General features: G+C 44.1%; 1 protein-coding gene across 2 annotated transcripts; it reads left to right on the forward strand.

The window, feature by feature from the left end:
• Positions 1 to 1,685: 1,685 nt before the first annotated feature.
• LOC139564925 (F-box/LRR-repeat protein 19-like) lies at positions 1,686 to 24,820 on the forward strand. 2 transcript variants are annotated; one of them, XM_071384838.1, is made up of 11 exons: positions 1,686 to 2,381; positions 7,461 to 7,646; positions 15,010 to 15,153; positions 15,416 to 15,502; positions 17,368 to 17,550; positions 18,236 to 18,268; positions 18,584 to 19,803; positions 20,037 to 20,200; positions 20,358 to 20,519; positions 20,791 to 21,012; positions 21,333 to 24,820. In XM_071384838.1, exons 2-11 carry the CDS (start codon positions 7,476 to 7,478, stop codon positions 21,488 to 21,490), a joined length of 2,544 nt encoding a protein of 847 aa, XP_071240939.1. In that variant the 5' UTR covers positions 1,686 to 2,381; positions 7,461 to 7,475; the 3' UTR covers positions 21,491 to 24,820. The 2 variants fall into 2 exon arrangements, with proteins under 2 accessions (XP_071240939.1, XP_071240940.1); XM_071384839.1 differs by lacking the exon at positions 18,236 to 18,268.
• Positions 24,821 to 25,041: the final 221 nt, after the last annotated feature.

Raw genomic sequence — 25,041 nt, forward strand, 5'->3', positions numbered from 1 at the left:
ATTTAGCATTGACATGAGTGATAGATGTGCAGATGATGATGTGCAAGTAGAGATACTGGGGTGCAAAAGAGCAAGAGGATAAGTAACAATATGGGGATGAGGTAGATGGGTGTGCTATTTACAGAATGACTGTGTACAGGTACAGTGATCGGTAAGCTGCTCTGACAGCTGATGCTTAAAGTTAGAGAGGGAGATATAAGACTCCAGCTTCAGTGATTTTTGCAATTCGTTCCTGTCATTGGCAGCAGAGAACTGGAAGGAAAGGCGGCCAAAGAGGTGTTGGCTATGGGGATGACCAGTGAGATATACCTGCTGGAGCGCGTGCTACGGGTGAGTGTTGTTATGGTGACCAGTGAGCTGAGATAAGGCGGAGCTTTACCTAGCAAAGACTTATAGACGACCTGGACCCAGTGGGTTTGGCGACAAATATGTAGCGAGGGCCAGCCAACGAGAGCATACAGGTCGCAGTGGTGGGTAGTATATGGGGCTTTGGTGACAAAACGGATGGCACTGTGATAGACTACATCCAATTTGTTGAGTAGAGTGTTAGAGGCTATTTTGTAAATGACATCGCCATAGTCGAGGATCAGTAGGATAGTCAGTTTTATGAGGGTATGTTTGGCAGCGAGAGTGAAGGAGGCTTTGTTGCGAAACAGGAAGCCGATTCTATATTTAATTTTGGATTGGAGATGCTTAATGTGAGTCTGGAAGGAGAGTTTACAGTCTAGCCAGACAGCTAGGTATTTGTAGTTATCCACATATTTTAAGTTAGAACCATCCAGAGTAGTGATGCTGGACGGGCGGGCAGGTGTGGGCAGCGATCGATTGAAAAGCATGCATTTAGTTTTACTTGCATTCAAGAGCAGTTGGAGGCCACGGAAGGAGTGTTGTATGGCATTGAAGCTCGTTTGGAGGTTTGTTAACACAGTGTCCAAAGAAGGGCCAGATGTATACGGAATGGTGTCGTCTGCGTAGAGGTGGATCAGTTAATCACCCGCAGCAAGAGCGACATCGTTGATATATACAGAGAAAAGAGTCGGCCCGAGAATTGAACTCTGTGGTACCCCCATAGAGACTGCCAGAGGTCCGGACAACAGGCCCTCCGATTTGACACACTGAACTCTATCTGAGAAGTGAACCAGGCGAGGCAGTCATTTGAGAAGCCAGGGCTATTGAGTCTGCCAATAAGAATGCGGTGTTCACTTGGTATAACATCAACCTAGTATTGGGTAACAAAGGGTTTCCCAAACTTTGTCCTGGGGCCCCCTCTGGGTGCACGTTTTGTCTTTTACCGTAGTACTAGATTATTTTAATCAGCTGTGTAGTGCTAGGGCATGACCGAGTTTGGGAAACACTGGGGTAATCTACCCTTCTGTCTCTTCACCTTTTTTTATGTACAGTTTCATCACAGACTTTTTGTTTGTGGATATTTTAGACACAAAAAGAAAATGCCCACTGCTGTTCACAATCCTCCATAGAATACATACAGATGTTTACTGACTATTTGAATGTCCAACAAGCCTTCCTTTACAGCCTTTTAGTGGGACAATTAGAGCTTGGTTGGTTCTACACTCTTTATACTACAAATCCCACAATTCCATAGGCTTCGCTCCTGACGTCTTGAAAGGGAGGCGCGGCAATATTTTTCCTCCCCATATTTTATTTACTATATTTATTTATTAATAATTTTTTTTCTAGATAAAAATGGAGAACGATGGCCACATATCTTACCAATAGCATACGGACGATTAAACGTGTATTCGGATTAAAGTAGCAAGGTTGCTGACGAGCTAATAAAAAAAACACAAAACAAGAATCACACAATAGAAAACGAGAACAATAGCCACGCTCATCCGTCTATTCAGATTTTCTCTTTCATTTTGACTGGAATTTATAGGGAAACCCGCAGCAGACATTTAAGCTGCGAAATAAGATATTTTTTAACAAAACGTTTTCTCTCGAAATCATGTGCCATTTTGCATGTTTTGAAGACCTCAAGAACACGTTGGAAGACGTTTGAGAGACCAAGAAACAGGGATAGGGGTCAAAGAATGGAGTGAATGGCACAAAAAACGCTATGTGTTGCGTCTTGAAATGTATTGTTACATACCCATTCGGCAACCCTTTACATCTCTGCCTAATCTAGAGTAGACCGGTAAGAAGGAAAAATCTAGTTATCTTTCTGGCTCCATTATTACTGTAACAACATGGAACGCATATGAACGTGCCATACGGGACCCAGAATCGGCAAGAAAGGCTACAGGAGAAAGAAACAAGGAAGCGATCCCCTAACAGCTAATATCAAAGCTAGCTAGCTAACTGTTGGCTAATAATATTATTTCTAATGCGCGACCAAGGAGTATGCGACTCGATACCAAGAGGTTAGTAATTGTAACAGTTTACCACTAAACTCACATATTCAATGTGATCAGGTATCTACTACATTATTTTTGCAAGATGCTGAGCAATATGAAAGAGGAAGAACATTGCAGGGAAGCGAATGGAGGAGAGATGACGGAGGACTGTGTGTAATCAATTGATCATTTTATTCATTGATATAACAATGCCTTTTTTCAATGTTATTCATGTACAGCATGTTCACTACACAACATGTAGTGAACTAACTACGTACAGTAGCCAGTAAAGCAGCCACACTGGTTTGCTAGCTAACGTTAGCTGCTAAGTTATTGGCTGCGCATCTTCATTGTAGCTAGCTAACGTTAGCTAGTCATCCAATTCAATCTTGCGCTACAGGCCATAATGTGAGCAGCCATGTATCCTTACAGAATGGACAAGTCCCTCCCAACAAACAACATTGCTATGAAAAATTACAAGCATGTTTTATCAATACATGATTTGTGTGCTAAGTAAATGCTTGTTGTGGTTGTTAGGAAGCAGGCTAACAAGCTTGCTTGCCACAGCAGCTAGCAACACCAATACTTGGTTGAATTATTTCTTGCCATCTCATTAATCAAACCCCAGTATTTACTTAATTATTTCCTATAAAACAAGTCTCTGGATGTAAGTTTACTGCACTATAACACATCCATTTAATGACTTGGCTTAATTGGCAAAGGTTCCTCTGCTCTGGGGAGGCACACATTGAAATGACTGTTTTGATTTCATGAGTGCCTGGCTGGTACTAACATCTATCTCAGTTCAGTTTTTGCAATATCATGCCTCTGTCCTTCCTTACCCTCTCTCCTTCCTTAGCCCCTCTCTTTGTGTGAGATGGAGAGATACCGATACACTTGGTCCATGTTTGGCTCTAATTTATAACATCCTATATTATCCTCCTCGCTGCTTTTCACCCTCCAAGCCAGCTAGCTGTCAGTGCATTACTCTGTCTCATTATATTCCACACACATCTGTTTATCTACATTACTTCATGCAAAGTATAGCCTACAAATTAGGGTTGGGCTGATATATGATTATATCGTGATATTTGACATTGATGATATATCGGGAAGTGCAAGACTATATATACTCTATTTGATCTTTACAAATCAAAACTGTGCAGTTTTATCAGTTAGGCTGTATCAATATGTTGTAAATTAAGTCCAAATGAATTAACAGAGATAATTTTATGAGAATGCGACTAATATTGTAAATAAGCACACAAATTGAACAGTCTGGAGTGATTTAGTCTTTAACAGCGCAAAACGATTTTTGGATATCGCGATATTTGGAGTAGCATATTGTTGAAGAGGTTTTCTCAAATATGGCCCAACCCTACTACACATCTGACATGATATCAAATATCATTTTATTTGTCACATGCTTCGTAAACAACAGGTGTAGACTAACAGTGGCATTGCAGAGACATAGAAAGTATAGAAATAATAGAAAAGTAATAAGATACCCAATAAGTAACGATAACTTGGCTGTATACACGGGGTACCAGTAAGAGTTGATGTGCAGGGGTACAAGGTAATTGAGGTATATATGTTCATATAACTAGAGCTAGTGACTAGGCAACAGGATAGATAATAAACAGTAGCAGATGCATATGTGATGAACTATTTAGTAGTCTTATGGCTTGGTGTAGAATCTGTTCAGGGTTCTGTTGGTTCCAGACTTGGTGCATGCTGTGCCATAGCAGAGAGAACAGTCAATTACTTGGCCGGCTGTCATGTAATGGGCTGGATGCACCACCCTCTGTAGCGCCTTGCAGTCGGGTGCCAAGCAGTTGCCATACCAAGCGGTGATGCAGCCAGTCAAGATGCTCTTAATGGTGCAGTTGTAGAACTTTTTGAGGATCTTAGCGCCCACGCCAAATCTTTTCAGCCTCCTGCGGGGGAAGAGGCGTTGTCGTTCCCTCTTTGCGACTGTTGGTGTGTGTCGACCATGATAGATCCTTAGTGATGTGGAAACCGAGAAACTTGAAGCTTTCAACCCATTCCACTACAGCCCTGTTGACGTGAATGGGGATGAGCTCGATCCTCCGTTTCCTGTAGTCCACAATCAGCTCCTTTATCTTGCTGACTTTGAGGGAGAGGTTGTTGTCCAGGCATCACACTGCCAGGTCTCAGACCTCCTCCCTATAAGCTTTCTCATTACTGTCGGTGATTAGGCCTACCACGGTTGTGTCGTCAGCAAACTTCATGATGGTGCTGAAGTCGTGTGCGGCCACACAGTCATGGGTAAACAGGGAGTACAGAAGGGGACTAAGCATGCACCCCTGAGGGGCCCCCGTGTTGAGGGTCAGCTTGGCGGATATGTTGTTGCCTACCCTCACCACCTGGGGGTGGCCCGTCAAGAATTCCAGGATCCAGTTGCAGAGGGAGGTGTTTAGTCCCAGGGACCTTAGCTTAATAATGAGTTTGGTGGGCACTATGGTGTTGAACGCTGAGCTGTAGTCAATGAACAGTATTCTCACATATGTGTTCCTCTTGTCCAGGTGGGAGAAGGCAGTGTGGGTTGCTATAGAGATTGTGTCATCTGTGTACGTACTGTCACTGTGGGGACGATGTCGTCGATGCACTTATTAATGAAGCCGGTGACTGATGTGGTAAACTCCTCAATGACATCGAAGGTCGAAGGTCATGCTGGACGGGAGCAGATGACTTGCACCCATTGAATGGCTGGTCTTTCAAATCCAGACACTGCATGCTGCAATGCCCCCTGTAGGTACAATTATTTTTGAAAATATCCACCGAAGTCCAAAAAATACTCTTGAATTCTTTCCGAAAAGAATCAGTTATTGTTGTGTATTACCTGTAACAGGCAAAATATGCCTAACCCTCATGTAATTGTGCAGTAGATAGGCCTGTACAGGTCTGTTTCTTATAGATTTTAAATAAGCACTATGCCTTAAAGTACCATCCAGAGATTGTGGCGCCAACATTAAACCTGGCCTCTTTTACAGGTTCTAAAAACAGAAGAAATGGTAGCCTAATGCAGTTCATCCACTGGCTGAAGGTCCACAGAGACAACGGTTGTGCCATCAGTGAGCACTTAATTTGAAACGCAGTTACACAAAATCTCTGAGATTGTAAAAAAAAAATGTCCACGGTCGAATGATGAATCATGGGACCATTAGACATTTCAAAGCCTATTCTCTCAGGCTAAAATATCTGTTTAGTTGCCCCGCGCAATGCAATTTGAACCTCCCAAAACCCCTCAACATCCTCAGTCACTCATGATGCAATAATGATCTTCCTGACCAGTCTCTCGTTCTAGGCAGGAACCACATTATTGTTTTACAGAAGAGAAGAGCCAGGGCCTCAGTGCCTTAGCCACGGGCTCTTTGATCCTGGCTGTTTTGAGGACATTTAGGATCACCTGTACTAGTTGCTAGAGTAAAGGGGCGGAGGCGAGATTTGTTGGTACAAGAAATAAGTTCCCAAGGCTTTGTGTTCCAAGTTATGCAACTAGCTTGGGGCCTGTCACATGGGCTTAGGCTAAGACTAAACCAATCCTATTTTTATTAGAGGCCATGGAATGCAGAGATTCCATACACTCCCAACAGTATTTGCCCTGTTGTATTTGATAACATGGGGGTAAGGAGCATATGCTATAGTTATAGCCTGTCAGCACTTATGGTGTATGTCTGAGGAGTAGTCTAGAGAGCAGACTGGCCTGTTGCTCACTAGTGTTTGCACCCTCAGTCTTTCTCTCTGTCTCTTAATGTCCGATTGCACTGGCGTGCGTGTTCAGTATGTTCACTGAATAAGCTCTTGTCCCTTCTCTCTTTATCTATCCTCTCTTTGGAGAACACCCCAGTTTGTGTATGTTCATGAACTGTTTGTCCTCCCTCCCATATGACATGAGGGGATATTCAGATTGTGGTGCTCATCTGTATTTGCAGTGTATTTTTGTGCTAACCTGTCTAATTTTCTTCAGTTTGTGTTGACTTCTCTCCTCAGTTAACTGCAGAGGCGATGTCAGACAGTATGTGCATATGGTATAGGCTGTAGCTGTATATGTAGTGCATAGGACTATCTGTTATGTACAGTGCATTTGGAAAGTATTCAGACCCCTTCACTTTTTCTTCATTTTGTTACATTAAAGCCTTATTCTAAAAAGGATAAAATAGTTTTCCCCTGTCATCAATCTACACACAATACCCTAACGACAAAGCAAAAACAGGTTTTTAGAAATTTTTGCTAATTTATTAAAAATAGAAAACTGAAATATTACATTTTTCAGTACTTTGTTGAAGCACTTTTGGCAGCGATTAAAGCCTTGAGTCTTCTTGGGTATGACGATACAAGATTGGCACACCTGTTTTTGGGGAGTTTCTCCCATTCCTCTCTGCAGATCCTCTCAAGCTCTGCCAGGTTGGATGGGGAGCGTCGCTGCACAGCTATTTTCAGGTCTTTCCAGAGATGTTCGTTCGGGCTCAAGTCCGGCCTTTGGCTGGGCCACTCAAGGACATTCAGAAACTTGTCCCGAAGCCACTCCTGTGTTTTCTTGGCTGTGTGCTTATGGTCGTTGTCCTGTTGGAAGGTGAACATTCGCCCCAGTCTGAGGTCCCGAGTGCTCTGGTGCAGGTTTGCACCAAGGATCTCTCCGAAATTGGCTCTGTTCATCTTTCCCTCATTCTTGACTAGTCTCCCAGTCCCTGCCGCTGAAAAACATCCCCACAGGATGATGCTGCCACCACCATGCTTCGCCGTAGGGATGGTACCAGGTTTCCTCCAGAAATGACACTTGGCATTCAGAGTTCAATCTTGGTTTCATCAGGCTAGAGAATCTTGTTTCTCATGGTCCTAGAGCTCTTTAGGTACTCAAGGATGATCAAGGGAAACAGGATGCAACTGAGCTCAATTTCGAGTCTCATAGCAAAGGGTCTGAATACTTAAGTAAATAAGGTATTTCTGTTTTCTGTGAAGATTTAACTTTTTTTTTTTTTGAATAAGGTTGTAACGTAATAAAATGGGGGTCTGGATATTTTCCGAATGCGCTGTGTACATTTGTGTTTACCTGTATCTCTTTTTTTTCTCCCCTCTCCCCAGTTGACTGCAGAGGGGATGTCAGGCAGTAAGGCTCTGGGAGGGGCACGGCGGCGGCGGACGCGGTGCCGGCGCTGTCAGGCCTGCATGCGGACCGAGTGCGGCGAGTGCCACTTCTGCAAGGACATGAAAAAGTTTGGCGGGCCTGGAAGGATGAAGCAGTCCTGTCTGCTCCGACAGTGCACAGCGGTAAGTTAGAACACACACTAGTGATGGGGGGAGAAATCGATGTAGTTACATATTAGGATATTATTTTTGAGGTTGTAGGGTTTTGACAATATTATTTTTGCGCTAGTTGGCTGTACTTGCGCTAGTTGGCTGTAGTTGGCTGTACTCTCCATCTTCTTTTTAAATAGGCAGCCAATTTGTTTTCAGCACATTTAGATTTCCATGACTGATCAAAACTTCTCATGGCTCTCTCTTGTCCCTCTGCCGTAGACATATGGTGAACAATATGTTTTAACATCGAATCGCAATAAAATCACAGTATCGAATTGCAATACATATAGAATGGTGAAAATTGCAATACATTTTGTATCGGCATCAAATATCGTATGGTGAGGTCCCTGGCAATTCCCAGCCCTAACACACACTGCTCATTCTTGTCTCGTTACCAATATTATTATACTCTCACTAGGAAAAGTGCCACTGCTCTATTGCATGCAAAAGTTAATGCATTAGTAAATGTACACTACCGTTTAAAAGTTTGGGGTCAGTTAGAAATGTCCTTGTTTTTGAAAGAAAAGCTTATTTTTTTTGTCCATTAAAATAACATCAAATTGATCATAAATACAGTGTAGACATTGTTCATGTTGTAAATGACTATTTACGGCTGATTTAAAAAAAATAAAAAATGTTATATATATATATATATATATATATATATATATATTTTTTTTTAATGGAATATCTACATAGGCGTACATAGGCCCATTATCAGCAACCATCACTTCTGTGTTCCAATGGCATGTTGTTAGCTAATCCAAGTTTATCATTTTAAAAGGCTAATTGATCATTAGAAAACCCTTTTGCAATTATGTTAGCACAGCTGAAAACTGTTGTGCTGATTTTGAAGAAGCAACAAAACTGGCCTTCTTCAGACTAGTTGAATATCTTGAGCATCAGCATTTGTGGTTTTGATTACAGGCTCAAAATGGCCAGAAACAAAGAACTTTCTTCGGAAACTCATCAGTCTATTCTTGTTCTGAGAAATGAAGGTTATTCCATGTGGGAAATTGCCAAGAAACTGAAGATCTTGTACAACGCTGTGAACTACTCCCTTCACAGAAAATGCAAACTGGCTCTAACCAGACAAGAGGACAATTACATTAGTGTCTAGTTTGAGAAACAGATGCCTCACAAGTCCTCAACTGGCAGCTTCATTAAATAGTACCTGCAAAACACCAGTCTCAACGTCAACAGTGAAGAGGCGACTCCAGGATACTGGGCTTCTAGGCAGAGTTGCAAAGGAAAAGCCATATCTCAGACCGGCCAATGAAAAGATTAAGATGGGCAAAAGAACACAGAAACTGGACAGAGGAAAATTGGGGGGAAAAAGTGTTATGGACAGAATATCTAAGTTTGAGGTGTTCGGATCACAAAGAAGAACATTCGTGAGACGCAGACAAAATGAAAAGATCCTGGAGGCAATGTGATGGTCTGGGGGTGCTTTGGTGGTGGTAAAGTGGGAGATTTGTAAAGGGAAAAAGGGATCTTGAAGAGGGAAGGCTATTACTCCATTTGGAACACCATGCTATACCCTGTGGACGGCGCTTAATTGGAGTCAATTTCCTCCTCCACAGGCCAATGACCCAAAGCACAGCTCCAAACTATGCAAGAACTATTTGGGGAAGAAGCAGTCAGCTGGTATTCTGTCTATAATGGAGTAGCCAGCACAGTCACCGGATCTCAACCCTATTGAGCTGTTGTGGGAACAGCTTGACCGTATGGTACGTAAGAAGTGCCCATCAAGCCAATCCATCTTGTGGGAGGTGCTTTAGGAAGTATGGGGTGAAATCTCTTCAGATTATCTCAACAAATTGACAACTAGAATGCCAAAGGTCTGCAAGGCTGTAATTGATTCTTTGACGAAAGCAAAGTTTGAAGGACACAAATTATTATTTCAATTAAAAATCATTATTTATAACCTTGTCAACGTCTTGACTATTTCCTATTCATTTTGCAACTCGTTTCATGGAAAACAAGGACATATCTAAGTGACCCCAAACTTTTGAATGGTAGTGTATGAATTGTTCCAACTGATGCCATTTTCTAGATAGGCTGTAACATCTGACACTAATTTGTGGAACATGCACAGAACATACAGTGCATTAGGAAAGTATTCAGACCCCTTTTTCCACTTTGTTACGTTACAGCCTTATTCTAAATTGGATTAAATAAATATTAAAACGTTAACAATCTACACACAATACCTCATAATGACAACGCGAAAACAGGTTTTTTGAAATCTTTGCAAATGTATTAAATAAAAACCAGATACCTTACTTACGTCTTCAGACCCTTTGCTATGAGACTTGAAATTGAACTCCGGTGCATTGTTTCAATTGATAATCCTTGAGATGTTTCTACAACATGATTGGAGTCCACCTGTCGTAAATTAAATTGATTGGACATGATTTGGAAAGGCTGTGGGACCTGTTTATATAAGGTCCCACAGTTGACAGTGCATGTCAGAGCAAAAACCAAGTCATGAGGTCGAAGGAATTGTCCGTAAAGCTCAGAGATAAGATTGTGTCGAGGAACAGGTCTGGGGAAGGGTACCAAAACATTTCTGGAGCATTGAAGGTCCCCAAGAACACAGTGGCCTCCATAATTTTTAAATGGAAGAAATGCGGAATCCCCAAGACTCCTAGAGCTGGCGGACCGGCCAAACTGAGCAATCGGGGGAGAAGGGCCATGGTCAGGTAGGTGACCAAGGACACGATGGTCACTCTGACAGAGCTCCAGAGTTCCTATGTGGAGATGGGAGAACCTTCCAGGAGGACAACCATCTATGCAGCACTCCACCAATCAGACCTTTATGGTAGAGTGGCCAGACTGAAGCCACTCCTCAGTAAAAGGCACATGAAAGCCCGCTTGGAGTTTGCTAAAAGGCACCTAAAGACTCTGACCATGAGAAACAAGATTCAACTCTTTGGCCTGAATGTCAAGCGTCGCGTCTGGAGGAAACCTGGCACCATCCCTATGGTGAAGCATGGTGGTGGCAGCATCATGCTGTGGGGATGTTTTTCAGCAGGGACTGGGAGACTAGTCAGGATCAAGGGAAAGATGAACGGAGCAAAGTACAGAGAGATCCTTGATGAAAACCTGCTCCAGAGCGCTCAGGAGCTCAGACTGGGACGACGGTTCACCTTCCAACAGGACAACAACCATAAGCACACAGCCAAGACAACGCATGAGTGGCTTTGGGACAAGTCTCTGCATATCCTTGAGTGGCCCAGCCAGAGCCCGGACTTGAACCCGATCTAACATCTCTGGAGAGACCAAGAAATAGCTGTGCAGCGACGCTTCCCATCCAACCTGACAGCGCTTGAGAGGATCTGCAGAGAATAATTGGAGAAACTCCCCCAATACAGGTATGCCAAGCTTGTAGCATCATACCCAAGAAGAATCGATGCTGTAATTGCTGCCAAAGGTGCTTCAACAAAGTACTGAGTTACGGGTCTGAATTCGTATGTATATGTTATTTCCGTTTATTTGCAAAAATTTCGAAAAACCTGTATTTGCTTTGTCAACATTGTGGGTATTGTGTGTAGATTTAGGGAGGGGAAAAACAATTGAATACATTTTAGAATAAGGCTGTAACATTACAAAATGTGGAAAAAGGGGTCTGAATACTTTCCGAATGCACAGTATACTTGCTTTTGGATTGGCATCTGGTATATAGAGCACATTACATAGCCTAATTAACCTCGGTAACACATATTGTAATTTATCCATGCAAGACTGAAGTTAAGGTTGTTTTTCCTGTTACACAAACCCTCCACCCTGCCAAACAATAAACAAACATGTGACGAAGGGAGTCTCCACATACACTGCTAACATGTTTTGACCCGCAACTTTTCCCGAATGTGAAAGGACGAGCTTTTGGCATATCCCTCACACTCATTGAGATCCCATCTAAACAGTAACCCATGTTTAGACTGGAATATAAACTCATTTTGTTTATGATACACAATTGATTGACATAACCCATTGATGACTACAGTTACAGTGCCTTCAGAAAATATTCATACCCCTTGATTTACATAAATATGCACACCCATTTGGCACTCCAAATTGAGCTCAGGTTCATCCAATTTCCTTTGATCCTTGATGTCGCTACAACTTGATTGGACTCCACCTGTGGCCAATAAAATTGTTTGGACATGATTTAGAAAAACACCTGTCTTATATAAGTTCCCACAGTTTACAGTGCATGTCAGAGCAGAAACTACCATGAAATCTGAGGAACTGTCTGTAGATCTCTGAGAGAGAATTGTAATGAGGCATACAGTGGCTAGAAAAAGTTTGTGAACCTTTGGATTTAATAACTTTTGGCAGCAATAACCTCAATCAAACATTTTCAGTAGTTGCGGATCAGACCTGCACAAAGGTCAGGAAGAATTTTGGACCATTCCTCTTTACAAAACTGTTTCAGTTCAGCAATATTCTTGGATGTCTGGTGTGAACTAGGATTCTTCTTAACCTCATTGAGCATTCTGCACTGTGCTCTTGCAGTCATCTTTGCAGGACGGCCACTCCTAGGGAGAATAGCAACAGTGCTGAACTTTCTTCATTTATAGACTATTTGTCCTACCGTAGACTGGTGAACATCGAGGATTTTAGAGATACTTTTGTATGCAAGTCAACAATTCGTAATCTTAAGTCTTCTGAGATTTCTTTTGTTCGAGGCATGGTTCATATCAGGCAATGCTTCTTGTGAATAGCAAACTCAAACTTTGAGTGTTTTTATAGGGCTAGGCAGCTCTAACCAACATCTCTAATCTTGTCTCATTGATTGGACTCCAATTAGCTTTTGGAGAAGTCATTAGCCTCGGGGTTCAAATACATACATACTTTTTCTAACCTACACTGTGAATGTTTAAATTATGTATTCAATATAGACAAGAAAAATACAAGAATTTGTGTGTTATTAGTTTAAGCACACTGTCTATTGTTGTGACTTAAATGAAGACGGGGCGGCAGGTAGCCTAGTGTTTAGAGCGTTGGGCCAGTAACCAAATGGTTGCTAGATCAAATCCCCGAGCTGACAAGGTAAAAATCGGTTGTTCTGCCCCTGAACAAGGCAGTTAACAAGGGAGATCAAATTTGATGACCAATTTATGCAGAAATTCAGATACTTTTTCTTGCCACTGTATATCTGGGGAATGGTATAAAACAATTTATAGTGTGTTGAAAGTTTCCAAGCGCACATTGGTCTCAAAAATATGGAACTTCCCAGACTCTGCCTAGAGGTGGCCGTCTGACCAAACTGAGCAACCAGGCAAGAAGGACCTTGGTCATGGAGGTTTATTTTTTTAAATTTTATTTGTGATGACCGAAGAACCCAATGACCACTCTGACAGAACTACAAAGTTCCTTGGCTGAGATGGGATAACCTGCCAGAAGGAAAGCAGTCTTAGATGTGCTTTTGTATGTATACAAGTGGGTATGCTGTATATATATATATTTTATTGATTATATGGAACCCAAGACTCCCAGGAAAACATTGGCAATTGTTACTGAGTGGACTATCCTGGCTAAATAAATAAAATGAAGTAAAAAATAAGTTTCTACAGCACTTCACCAATCTGGGCTTTAGGGGAGAGTGGCCAGACGTTAGCCACTCCTGAGAAATAGGCAGATGACGGCACACCTGGAGTTTGCAAAAAGGCTCTGAGATCATGAGGCAAAAGATTCTGTTGTCTGATGAGACAAATATTTTACTCTTAGGCCTGAATGCAAAGCGCTATGTCTGGAGAAAACCAGGCACTGCTCATCACCTGTCTAACGCCTTCCCTACCGTGAAGCATGGTGGTGGCAGCCTCATGGTATGTGGATGCTTTTCAAGGACTGGTAAGGGTGGGGAACAATAAGTGGAGCCAAATACAGGCAAATAAGAACTTGCTTCAGAGTGCAAATTACCTTAACTGGGGCGAAGATTAACGTTCCAACAGGACAATAACCCCAACCATACAACCAGGGCAATGCTGGAATGGCTCGAGAACAAGAATGTGAAAGTCCTTGAGTGGCCCAGCCAAAGCCCAGACTTGAATCCCATTTGAAAATCTGTGGAAAGACTTGAAGATTGCTGTTCACCACTAATATGTATCTAATTTAACAGAGCTTGAGAAAATCTGAAAGGAAGAATGTGCAAAGCTGATACAGACATACCCAAGACGACTCAAAGCTGTAATCGACGCCAAATGTGCTTCTATTGACTCGGGTGTCAACACTTATGTAAATTAGATTTATGTAGAAAATGTTCTATAAATTAGCAACATTTTACTGAAAACATGCTTCACTAATCAATTTTGAATTCAGGCTGTAACACAACAAATTGTGGAAGTCAAGGGAATGAATACTTTCTGAAGGCACTGTATGACATACAACATGTCAACTGTTTGCTGCTGCTTACATTCTGCAAATCGGCCCCTCTGGTTTAGAAAAGCTGTTTCACAATGCGATTTGTCATCAAAATAGAGTAGTCATCCCCTGCATGAAAATGGATAAGCTTGTTAGAACGCCTTTAGTGATTTAGGGTGTGATTTTTATTTTTTATCGATTGGTTTGCGAATGCCTCAAATGGCATAGATGGCTGGTAGCTTAGATGTGGAAAATGTGATGCGTTTCCTTGGTAACTGAGCACATTGTTACTTGGGTGTTTGTTTTTTTGGAGGGTAGCAATTTGCTTTGATCAGTTAGTCTCCTAGCTATCTGTCTAGAAAACATATCTTGTGGGGAAGGAAAGAAATTAGGTTGGATGTCTACGGAGATACTAATCCACAGAATCTGTGCAGATTGAAGACCTACTCTCATATTAATGCCTAATCATTTGTCAATTGATCTAGGTTAGATTCTGTTGGCCTCAGTTCAGTAAATTTTTTTGATACTGTCGAAATTCCACTGTTGGCAGTTTAATGAAAATGTTGAGCTGGACAACTGGGGTAATGTGTCCAAGAATAATAAACCTAATAAAAACAGTGCTCTGTCCCTGTGTTCTGAAAAGCACTCAAAAACCCGCTAAACAATTTTTTTTTTATGCATTTGCTTTCATCCACACACTCAATTGGCTAGGTCCTCATAAGAGCAGCAGGTGTCCAATATTTTTTTCTGAGTGTCAATTTGAATACATAATAAACATACCATCCATAGTGAATGAATACATAGTTACAGCTCCAACTCTGAGCCCTCTATCCTGAATGGGCCCACATACAATATTTGATTTATATAGAATAAATACAGGCCTACGTTCCACACCTAATGTGTATATTATATTGTTTAACATGGTTATATAACGTGTTTTATGTTTTTCTTTTCTTCCTTGCAGCCTGTGTTGCCCCACACAGCCGTGTGCTTCTCGTGTGGGGAGGCGGGGAAGGAGGACACGGTGGACACGGAAGAAGAGAAGTTTAGCCTCTCTCTGATGGAGTGTACCATCTGCAACGAGATAATCCACCCCAGCTGCCTCAAGGTGGGGCCAGACCCTCCATGTGTATGGCCGGCTGTCATAGCTGGAGAAGTAGAGTGTGTCTCTCTCTCACTTTCACACACACACACACACACACACACACACACACACACACACACACACACACACACACACACACACACACACACACACAATCTTCCATTCATACTGTCCTAAGTCAAATGTCTGCTCTGTCTACTATTGGTTACATACATTTATTGATTGAATGATTGTGATTTCATTGTTTATTTTCTCCAACCTATAGATGGGTAAAGCAGAAGGCATCATAAACGATGAAATCCCGAATTGTTGGGAGTGTCCAAAATGCCACAAGGAAGGCAAGACCAGTAAGGTGAGAACTGTGACTGGGAACACTGGTATGTCAGGCTCTGCTGATAAAACTAAACCAGAGGGTGACAAAGGACATCTATGATTGTATGGATTAATCAATAATGGTTGATAAGGTAGGGGGATTGATTAGGAATGGAACACGTTGTGTAAATAAGCTCTTAAATGGGAACTTCTTTGTGTTTCATTGACCCTATCCCCATTTCATATACTGAAGTAGGCTGAAGTAGGCTATAGTAGGGGTGGCAGGTAGCGTAGTGGTTAGAGCGTTGGGTCAGTAACCGAAAGGTTGCTAGATCGAATCCCCGAGCTGCCATGGTAAAAATCTGTCGTTCTACCCCTGAACAAGGCAGTTAACCTGCTGTTCTTAGGCCGTCATTGTAAATAAGAATTTCTTCTTAACATTCTTAACATTTGGAAAGTATTGGAGGACCCTTGACTTTTTCCACATTTTGTTACGCCTCATTCTAAAATGGATTACATTGTTTTTTCCCCCACTCAATCTATACACAATACCCCGTAATGACAAAGCAAATACGGGTTTTTAGAAATCTTTGCAAATGTATTAAAAATAAAAACCGTAAATACCGCATTTACATAAGTATTCAGACCCTTTACTCAGTACTTTGTTGAAACACTTTTGGCAACGATTACAGCCTTGTCTTCTTAGGTATGATGCTACAAGCTTGGCACACCTGTATTTGGGGAGTTTCTCCCATTCTTCTCTGCAGATCTTCTCAAGCTCTGCCAGGCTGGATGGGGAGTGTCGTTGCACCGAAGCCACTCCTGTGTTTTCTTGGCTGTGCGCTGAGGGTTGTTGTCCTGTTGAAAGGTGAACCTTCGCCCCAGTCTCAAGGTCCTGAGGGCTCTGGAGCAGGTTTTCACCAAGGATCTCTCCATACTTTTCTCTGTTCATCATTCCTGACTAGTCTCCCAGTCCCTGCCGCTGAAAAATATCCCCACAGCATGATGCTGCCACCACCATGGTTCACCATAGGGATGGTGCCAGGTTTCCTCCAGACGTGACGCTTGGCATTCAGGCCAAAGAGTTGAATCTTGGTTTCATCAGACCAGAGAATCTTGTTTCTCATGGTCTGAGAGTCCTTTAGGTGCCTTTTGGCAAATTCCAAGCGGGCTGTCATGTGCCTTTTACTGAGGACTGGCTTCCGTCTGGCCACTGTATTATAAAGGCCTGATTGGTGGAGTGCTGCAGATGTGGTTGTCCTTCTGGAAGGTTCTCTCATCTCCATAGATGAGTTCTGTCAGAGTGACCATCAGGTTCTTGGTCACCTCCATGACCATGGCCCTTCTCCCCCCGATTGCTCAGTTTGGCGGCCAGTTGTAAGAAGATTCTTGGTGGTTCCACACTTCTTCCATTTTTAAGAATGATGGCCAGTGTGTTCTTGGGGACCTTCAATGTTGCAGAATGCTTTTTGGCCCCTTCCCCAAATCTGTGCCTCGACACAATCCTGTCTCGAAGCTCTATGGACAATCCCTTCAACCTCATGGCTTGGTTTTTTCTCTGACATGCACTATCAACTGTGGGAACTTGTGTGCCTTTCCAAATCATGTTCAATTAATTTAATTTGTAGAAACATCTCAAGGCTGATCAATGGAAACAGGATGCACCTGAGCTCAATTATAAGTTATTTTCTTTTAAAAAATTTGCTAAAATGTCTAAACCTGTTTTCGCTTTGTCATTATGGGGTATTGTGTGTAGGTTGAGTATTTTTTGTATTTTGTATTTTTTTACATTCATTTAAAAATAAGGCTGTAATGTAACGAAGTGGAAAAAGGAAAGGGGTCTGAATACATTCCGAATGCACAGTACATATTCTTAAATCCTCTTCCCCTTTCTCCACACATCAGGACGGGGGTGATGGCTCAGGGAAGAGGCGGATGGACAACGGGGAGGTGGGCCGATGGAAGCTAACGGACGATCCTCCGCCCACCAAAAAGAAACCCCCCTCTTTAGAAGATGGGGGGCGGCAGGACGGTCACAAGAGGAAGAAGGAGAAGGAGCTTCCCCAGGAAAGCGGCCCCAAAAAGAAGGTTGGAAGATATTTGCAGTGTTGCAGTATGCAAACATTTAGCATGCACACTGAGTATACCAAACATTAGGAACACCTTCTTAATATTTAGTTGCACCCCCCCCTTTTGCTCTCAGAACAGCCTCAATTCGTCAGGGCATGGACTCTAAAAGGGGCAGAAAGCGTTCCACAGGGATGCTGGCCCATGTTGACCCCAATGCTTCCCACAGTTGTGTCAAGTTGGCTGAATGTCTTTTGGGTGGTGGACCATTCTTGATACACATGGGGAACTGTGTGTATCAACGCTATTATGAAAAACCCAGCAGCGCTGCGGTTCTTGACACAAACCGGTCTTGACACAAACCTTCCCACAGTTCAAAGGCACTTAAATATTTTGTCTTGCCCATTCACCCTCTGAATGGCACACACACACTATTCATGTCTTAATTGTCTCAAGGCTTAAACATACTTATTTAACCTGTCTCGCCCCCTTCATCTACACTGATTTTGAAGTGGATTTAACAAGTGACATCAATAAGGGATCATAGCTTTCACCTGGATTCATCTGGTCAGTCTGTCATGGAAAGGGCAGGTGTCCTTAATGTTTTGAATGCTCAGTGTATCGTTGATTAGAGGCCTACCAGTTGTGACCAGTTGCTATGAACGCAGCTTGCCAACTCTTGTCTCTGTCTGACCTTCTCACTCAGATGAAAGGGGCACATGAAAAACGCTTGAAAAAGGTAAATCTTCATATGAAGATCAAGTTTTAAGCTCCGTCATAAAGCATATGGTAACTAAGAGCTAGATTCAATCTGTATCGCGGTAGATCCCCGTACATAAAAAAAAAAGAAGTGATTTCTGATTGAGCCGACATCTGCACAGTTTACCGTGAATGCAGTCTTCTCGAATGCGGGAACATTGCCTTAGAATTTCAATCGAGCGGGATATGGACTGAATCCATCTCTTAGTTGAGTTAGTTATATTTCTCAATGGTATAGGTTAGGGTTGATGCTCCTCTGTCACTCTCTTCACTAACGTTATCCCTCCCATGACAGAAACAGAAGCCAAACGTGTCAGAGACTGCAGAGTCCAATGGGCCCAACTCCTCCACCGGAGGTGGCCAGGGTTCCGGAGGGGGTTCCAACTCCACACAGTCCCCCACCTCCACGGCCAGCCAGGACCAGCGCTCGCACCACCGCGAGAAATTAGAGCGCTTCAAGCGCATGTGTCAGCTCCTTGAGCGTGTCCGCGAGTCCAGCTCATCGAGCTCGTCTAGTTCCGAGTCCGACTCGGAGTCCGACTCTGACTCACCTTCCGGTTCAGATGGCCGCCGCGGCTCTGAACCCTCCTCCCCCGTACCCGTCGCTTATAGCAACAGTGCAAGGGAGCGCAATCGGGAACGGGACAGGGAGAGGGACAGGAGGCTGGCGGAGCTGGGCTTCAGTGCCAGTGAGGACTCTGAGGGAAGTGTTAAGGAGGAGGAGGAGGAGGCGGTGGAGGAGCAGGTTGTGGGAGACAAGCCTCGGCGTAGGGGGGAGGGACCTCCACGGGGCCGCAAGGGGCTCACGACTGACGGGAATGATGAGGAGAGCGGGGAGAGGAGTCGGAAGTCTACCCCATTGCCTCCACCCTCCCCTCTCTCGTCCACTCAGCCTCCACCTTCCTCCGGCCACGGCCCCTCGCCAGGTTCCGAGGGCTTCTCCGGTAAGCGCAGCAATGGTTCTGAGACGCGCAATGGACGGACACGGGCAGGGGTGAGGGACCGGGAGACTCAGGAGAAGGAGAACGCCAACAGCAGCGGCGGCTCGGTGGCCAACCACCGACACGGAACTGGCAAAGGCAACAAGGGCAACAAGATCCGTAGCAACAAGCAAACAGGGTCCCAACCAACGTCGAGGAACAGCAGCAACTCTTCCGCTTCTACTGCCACTACCACATCCAACGGGGGAGGGGGGGGGCTGCTGGGCCCAGGCAGCAACTCCTCAGGGGGCATGTCAGCCCTCGCCGCCTCACCCCGGTCACAGCCGTCCCGTATGGCTCCACGCTCGCAGATGATGAAACGCAGCCCCCCTGCTGTGCCCTCGCCTCCCCGGCCTGTTCAGATGGAGCGGCACTTGGTGCGGCCACCGCCTGCCTGCCCCGAGCCCCACTGCCTGCCCCTAGACAGCGGCTCCTCCCACGTGATGCCCCGTGACGTCTGGCTCCGCGTCTTCCAGCACCTCAGCCAGAGGGAGCTGTGCGTCTGCATGAGGGTCTGTCGGACATGGAGCCGGTGGTAAGTCTAGACAAAAGGTTTAGATGTGGTCAGCTTCCGGTTGGGCTGGAAGAGGGTGGTTCAACACACACTTGTTTGGACTACTAAGAAATGCATCTTTGTTGTTGAGAACAATAGAAAACCATCCCTGAAAGGATATTCATTGACTGCAGTGTCTCAAATTCTGTGGTGTACAGTAGACCAGACTTTCTTTTGTTCTCATCCCAGTCTTTTATTTTCTCTTGCTCTCTCAGGTGCTGTGATAAGAGATTGTGGACTCAGATTGACCTCAGTCGGCAGCGCTCCATCACCCCTCCTATGCTGAGTGGTATAATCCGCAGGCAACCAGTCTCCCTTAACCTGGGCTATACCAACATCTCGAAGAAGCAGCTCATGTGGCTCATCAACCGTCTACAAGGTATCTTGTGTTCATTCAACACCTCTGCCTCACTACTACATATTTTTTCCCATCAATATAGCCTGATCATGTCCTATTGTAGTTGGGCTGTCATCACCGTATTGCTAGTCTGCCTCAGGGATTACGCTAACTCCTGGCCTTCCTCTTTTTCTCCCAGGTCTACTGGAGCTGAATGTGTCGGGCTGTCCCTGGTCCTCTGTGTCGGCCCTGTGTCAGGCTGCTTGTCCCTGCCTGCGTCTGCTCGACCTCAGCCGGGTAGAAGACATGAAGGACTCGCACCTGAGGGAGCTACTGGCGCCCCCTACTGACACTCGGACAGGTTAGTGACAAATCACTCACATGATTGATTAGCCATCCATAACCTGCAATACATTATGGAAGGGAAGATGCCATGTTGTGTTCATTGGATAGACTTGATATCACAAATGCCAATCTGTGCTGTAATGTACTGTTTAATTTCACTGTCATGCTTGTTTCCAGTGAATGTTGTTGCAAGTGAACAACCACTCCCTCTTCATAAGCATGATATACACACAGACTGTGAATCTTAAAAGTCCTGTAACATATTTTGGTTGTTCTTGGTCAAAAAGCTCATGGAGAGAGCAGAGGGGGGAGGTTCCAGAACGTAACGGAGCTGCGATTGGCCGGGCTGGACTTGACAGATGTCACGTCCCGCCTCTTGGTGCGCTACCTGCCCCACTTGACCAAGCTGGACCTGAGTCAGTGTGGCAACATCACGGACCAGACTATCCACACACTGACCTCCCCCATGTCTCCACTGAAGGACAGCCTCACCCACCTCAACCTGGCAGGTAAAGACTACACGGTAGACTCACTAGCCCCAAATACACCCAAGGTAGGTACCCTGTTTTTTGTGTATTTGAGTATTGCAGGTTTAGACCACTAATGAGCAGGGATCTGCTCCAGATACTGACCTCTTCTTCCCTCTGAGATGTTTAATCATGCTAAAGTAGCAACATACAGAGATACTTGTTCTTATTTCCGAACAATATCAGCCTGGCTCCTGATTCAAATATTTAAACCAGGTCTACTCATGGAAGTGTTGCAGTCATTGTGGTTATGTAGGTTGACCGTTGGTTGTTAACCTCCTGTTGTTTCCTCCTGTCCGCAGGCTGTGTGAAGGTGACGGAGCAGTGCCTGCCCCTGTTGCGCCGCTGTGCCTCCCTACAGAGCGCTGACCTGCGCTCCTGCACCTTGCTCACCCCCGATGTCTGTCAGCTCCTCTCCTTCCCTTGCCCTGACGATAGAGTGCTGCTCAAGAACAGCTAAGGGCCTGCGACGCCCTCCTCCCCCCCACATCAACCACCGCCACACTACAGAGAGATAAGCAAACGAGAGGGACCCTGCGATGTGGGCAGTGAGCTAGCCACTGAGGGAAAAGGACACGGAGTGGGAGCCACGAAAGAGAAAGGGGGAATTAGAGAATGAGAACCATAGACCTTTGCCTACATTTCTCTGGATTGACTTGTTTGTGAACGGACATCATTGAAAATGTTTCAGCATGTACATATTCAATATCTGTACAATGGGTGTGTGTATATAAATGTAGTTTACTGTAAATTATCCACTCTCCGCCCCTTACCTCCCTCCTATCCTCACACCAACCATGGCACACATTATCCAGCTGACATGTGTAAAGGCACTGCACTGCGCCGCCGTCTTGAACTAGCATAATTTGCACTCCATAATCAAAAGCTCCTGACGAACGAATCAATTTCGTGGCGTCAGACTACGAAGAATGTACCCAATGCCAGAGGCTGCGCCCCATCAGAAGCCGTTTAATGTACAGACGGATGCTGGGCTGGTGTTTGTGTGTGTGTCTAAGTATGTGTGAGAGATGTAAACAGTGTTAATGTGACAATTGGAGCGAGAAAGAGACGGAGATATGACCTGTGTCTGTTTCCCTCACCACTAAGCTCTCTGCTGCCCTCAATCTTTCAGGGGGGTAAGGACATTCAAGGTCCTACATATCCTGTTCAATGGCCGAGAGCCACTAGAGCCCAAAACTCCTAGCTCCGACCACAACCTCTTCCCGCCCAACGTGCCATTCTTATGGGGTCTGTCCATCCTTGTGAATCTGATTGTCCTACTCCGTACCCTGGACAGCCCTTCCCATCACACTCTGTCTCTGCTGCCATGGCCCTTTTGCAGCTTATGCTGCCCACCGTCTGTGCTGTGTGCGTACATTATGCAGAGAGCTGGACCTTGCTGTGCCCGACTGCAATGAACCATGCTTACCGTACTGTTCCATTCCAGACCTGGAATTCGTCAAGGCCCCTTTATTCCCTGCTTCACGATGCCTGGCTGATGTAACCTTATCTTGTATATGTGCAGACTGGTTCAGTCTAGATCACGACCGCACAAACTTAGAAGTGAATGACTGACACGTTTTGAGTATGAATTGGGAAAACTGTCGAAAACCGAGACCGTCCGATGCACTGCGCTCGCTGCTCCACGTGGCAGGGGGGATTAAAATTAAGGCTGACCCTGGTTGGACTTCTGCCTCAGATGTGAGGGACTTTGAATATTTCCCCAGAATTGGGTTTTCATGTCAGTGTCCACATGCTGCTTATCTTCCAAAGCCAGGAACATCCCAGCCCATCCAACCTGCATCGCAATGTCATTACCTTAAGGTCTTGTAGGATGAGGGTTTGACTCAGTTGCAGCATTAACCCCCAAATTATTTCTCCATTAGGGTTACCCCTGTGCATGCTGGGTTTTGACTCTAATCACAAATCCAGTGCAGTATTTTTTTTATTCAGTCTCAACTTATTTTAACCAATCCACTCTCAATCCAGTTCATAGGCCAACGTCAACAGTCAGGGTGAGCAGGAAAAGGAACAACTATCATTACTAATAATGGATGTTATCGGTTGAAACCAGCATGTACAGGAGGTCGTTCAGACCAGAGCCCAAGCTGTATTGAATTTGGTTGAGAGGAAATTGAAAATACTTTATAGCTGTATTGAATTAACATGAGCAGTATTTGACATGCGTAAACGGTATTCAGCTGAATCTGGCTGCATTGGACCAGTTCAAACAGCCATCGGACTGATAGGGCCAGTTCATTCAGTATTGGACTGGACAGCACTTTGTCCTGCAATGCTGGACTCAATCATGCCAGGTTGGGTCAAGCGTTTCCCTTGTCTGTGTTTCTCCTCCTTCTATAGCGGTTGTCCACTTCCTGAGCCATGTTGATCTGTATTTGTGCTTCAGTGCCACAGTGGATCTTGCTGCTGTGTGCTATCTGGAGTGAAACCCCACCAACTCTAGGCAGGTTGGTGGACAGTCTTGAGCCTCAATCTGTAATTCTCATCTAAATAATGTGTTTCCGTATCTTTTCAACTATTCTGTTAGACTTTCAGTGATTCCATCCTCATCGGTTCTGTTAAAATTCCCAATACCATTATTAGAACTCAAATCAGCTTCTTTTGGGTATACATGTAGGGCTAGAGACCTGCCAGTAACTATTGAGCCACTAGACAAATGGTAGTTGTCCCATTGCATTGTTGTACAACTGACTAGGTATCCCCCTTTCCCTAAAAGGTTGGTTTCATCTTTACCCAGTTGTGTATTCTAAATCGCTTCCAGTGTTCCTGTGTGAATTTATAGACTTGCGTACAAAGCATTGGTACCAAGATTGCACTAACTGATCGATCATAAGACAATTTAGGAGGGAACACTGAGCTATAGTGTGCTTTATTACCCTGAAAGGGGTATATATATGTTAAAACAGGTCAAATTAAAAAAACAGCCAAATCATGAACCTCAAACTTGATTCAAAAATAGAACTAATTAGCTGTCCATGCTAGTTACCATTTAGCTGGGTAGTCCAGCGTGTTTCAATGTTAGCTCAGGTTGAGTCCTACTTTAGATCATAGCTAAGTCATTGTTTGCCACTAAGCTATGCTGCTTACAGAGCTGAGCTTACCATGTAGCAACTGTAATTGTGGTGGGCTGAGGCTTACAGCGAAGCAAATGTCCAATAAATGGTGGGAAATTGCCTTCTGCCATACACACTCATCCAAATCAATATTTAACTTTTCATAGACAATGGGTCAGTTTTCCAAAAATGTTGTTTACTTCCATCCGTAATGTGGGATTGTTACTACTCCTTGTCATCCAGTATGTTCTTGCATTAGAAAGCATATCAAAAGTTAAACTGACAACCACTTTCAGAGAAAATAAATGGGTGGTGGTTCATTTGAATTGATCCGGTAGTCCGATAAGGAAATTATTCCAGACTCAAATCTGTCATATTCTCAACCCCATCCTGATCCCAACATCCCAGCCTAGTCAAGTTGACTCAGACTTGACCCCTAGATTGTACAGTCTTGTCTCTACCAAACTGTATTGCACCAGAGCGATGCACTGGATCAACATTGTCATCACCTCTTGCCAAAATTCCTGCTTTCTTTGAGAAGGGGCATTTTATCCATTTTCGTTTTTGTTTTGCTCTTGTTCATTGTTTCTTCCATTGTGTTGATCAAAATGAGAAAGAAAAGTAGAACGATGTGAAAAAGAGAAACTCAAGGCAGCTACTTACGAGTGACTACTGTAAAATGACTAACTAAATAAAAGACAGTGGGGTGGTTTTTACACTGTGTGGCCTCTGCTGATTTCTCAGATTTTACATTAAGTTATGTTGTCTACATAGCAGCTCACTCTTAGTCCACTTTCAATGGAACGCTGTTTGGCTCGTTGCGTGTCAAAGACACGTCAAATAAGCTTGACCTGAATATGACTGCATATCACGTAACTTAACGCGTTCATTCATTTATGTAGTTATTACACATTGATTACACTATCACCCATATTTC

The sequence above is a fragment of the Salvelinus alpinus genome, chromosome 36 (assembly GCF_045679555.1).
Source record: "Salvelinus alpinus chromosome 36, SLU_Salpinus.1, whole genome shotgun sequence".
Taxonomy (NCBI): domain Eukaryota; kingdom Metazoa; phylum Chordata; class Actinopteri; order Salmoniformes; family Salmonidae; genus Salvelinus; species Salvelinus alpinus.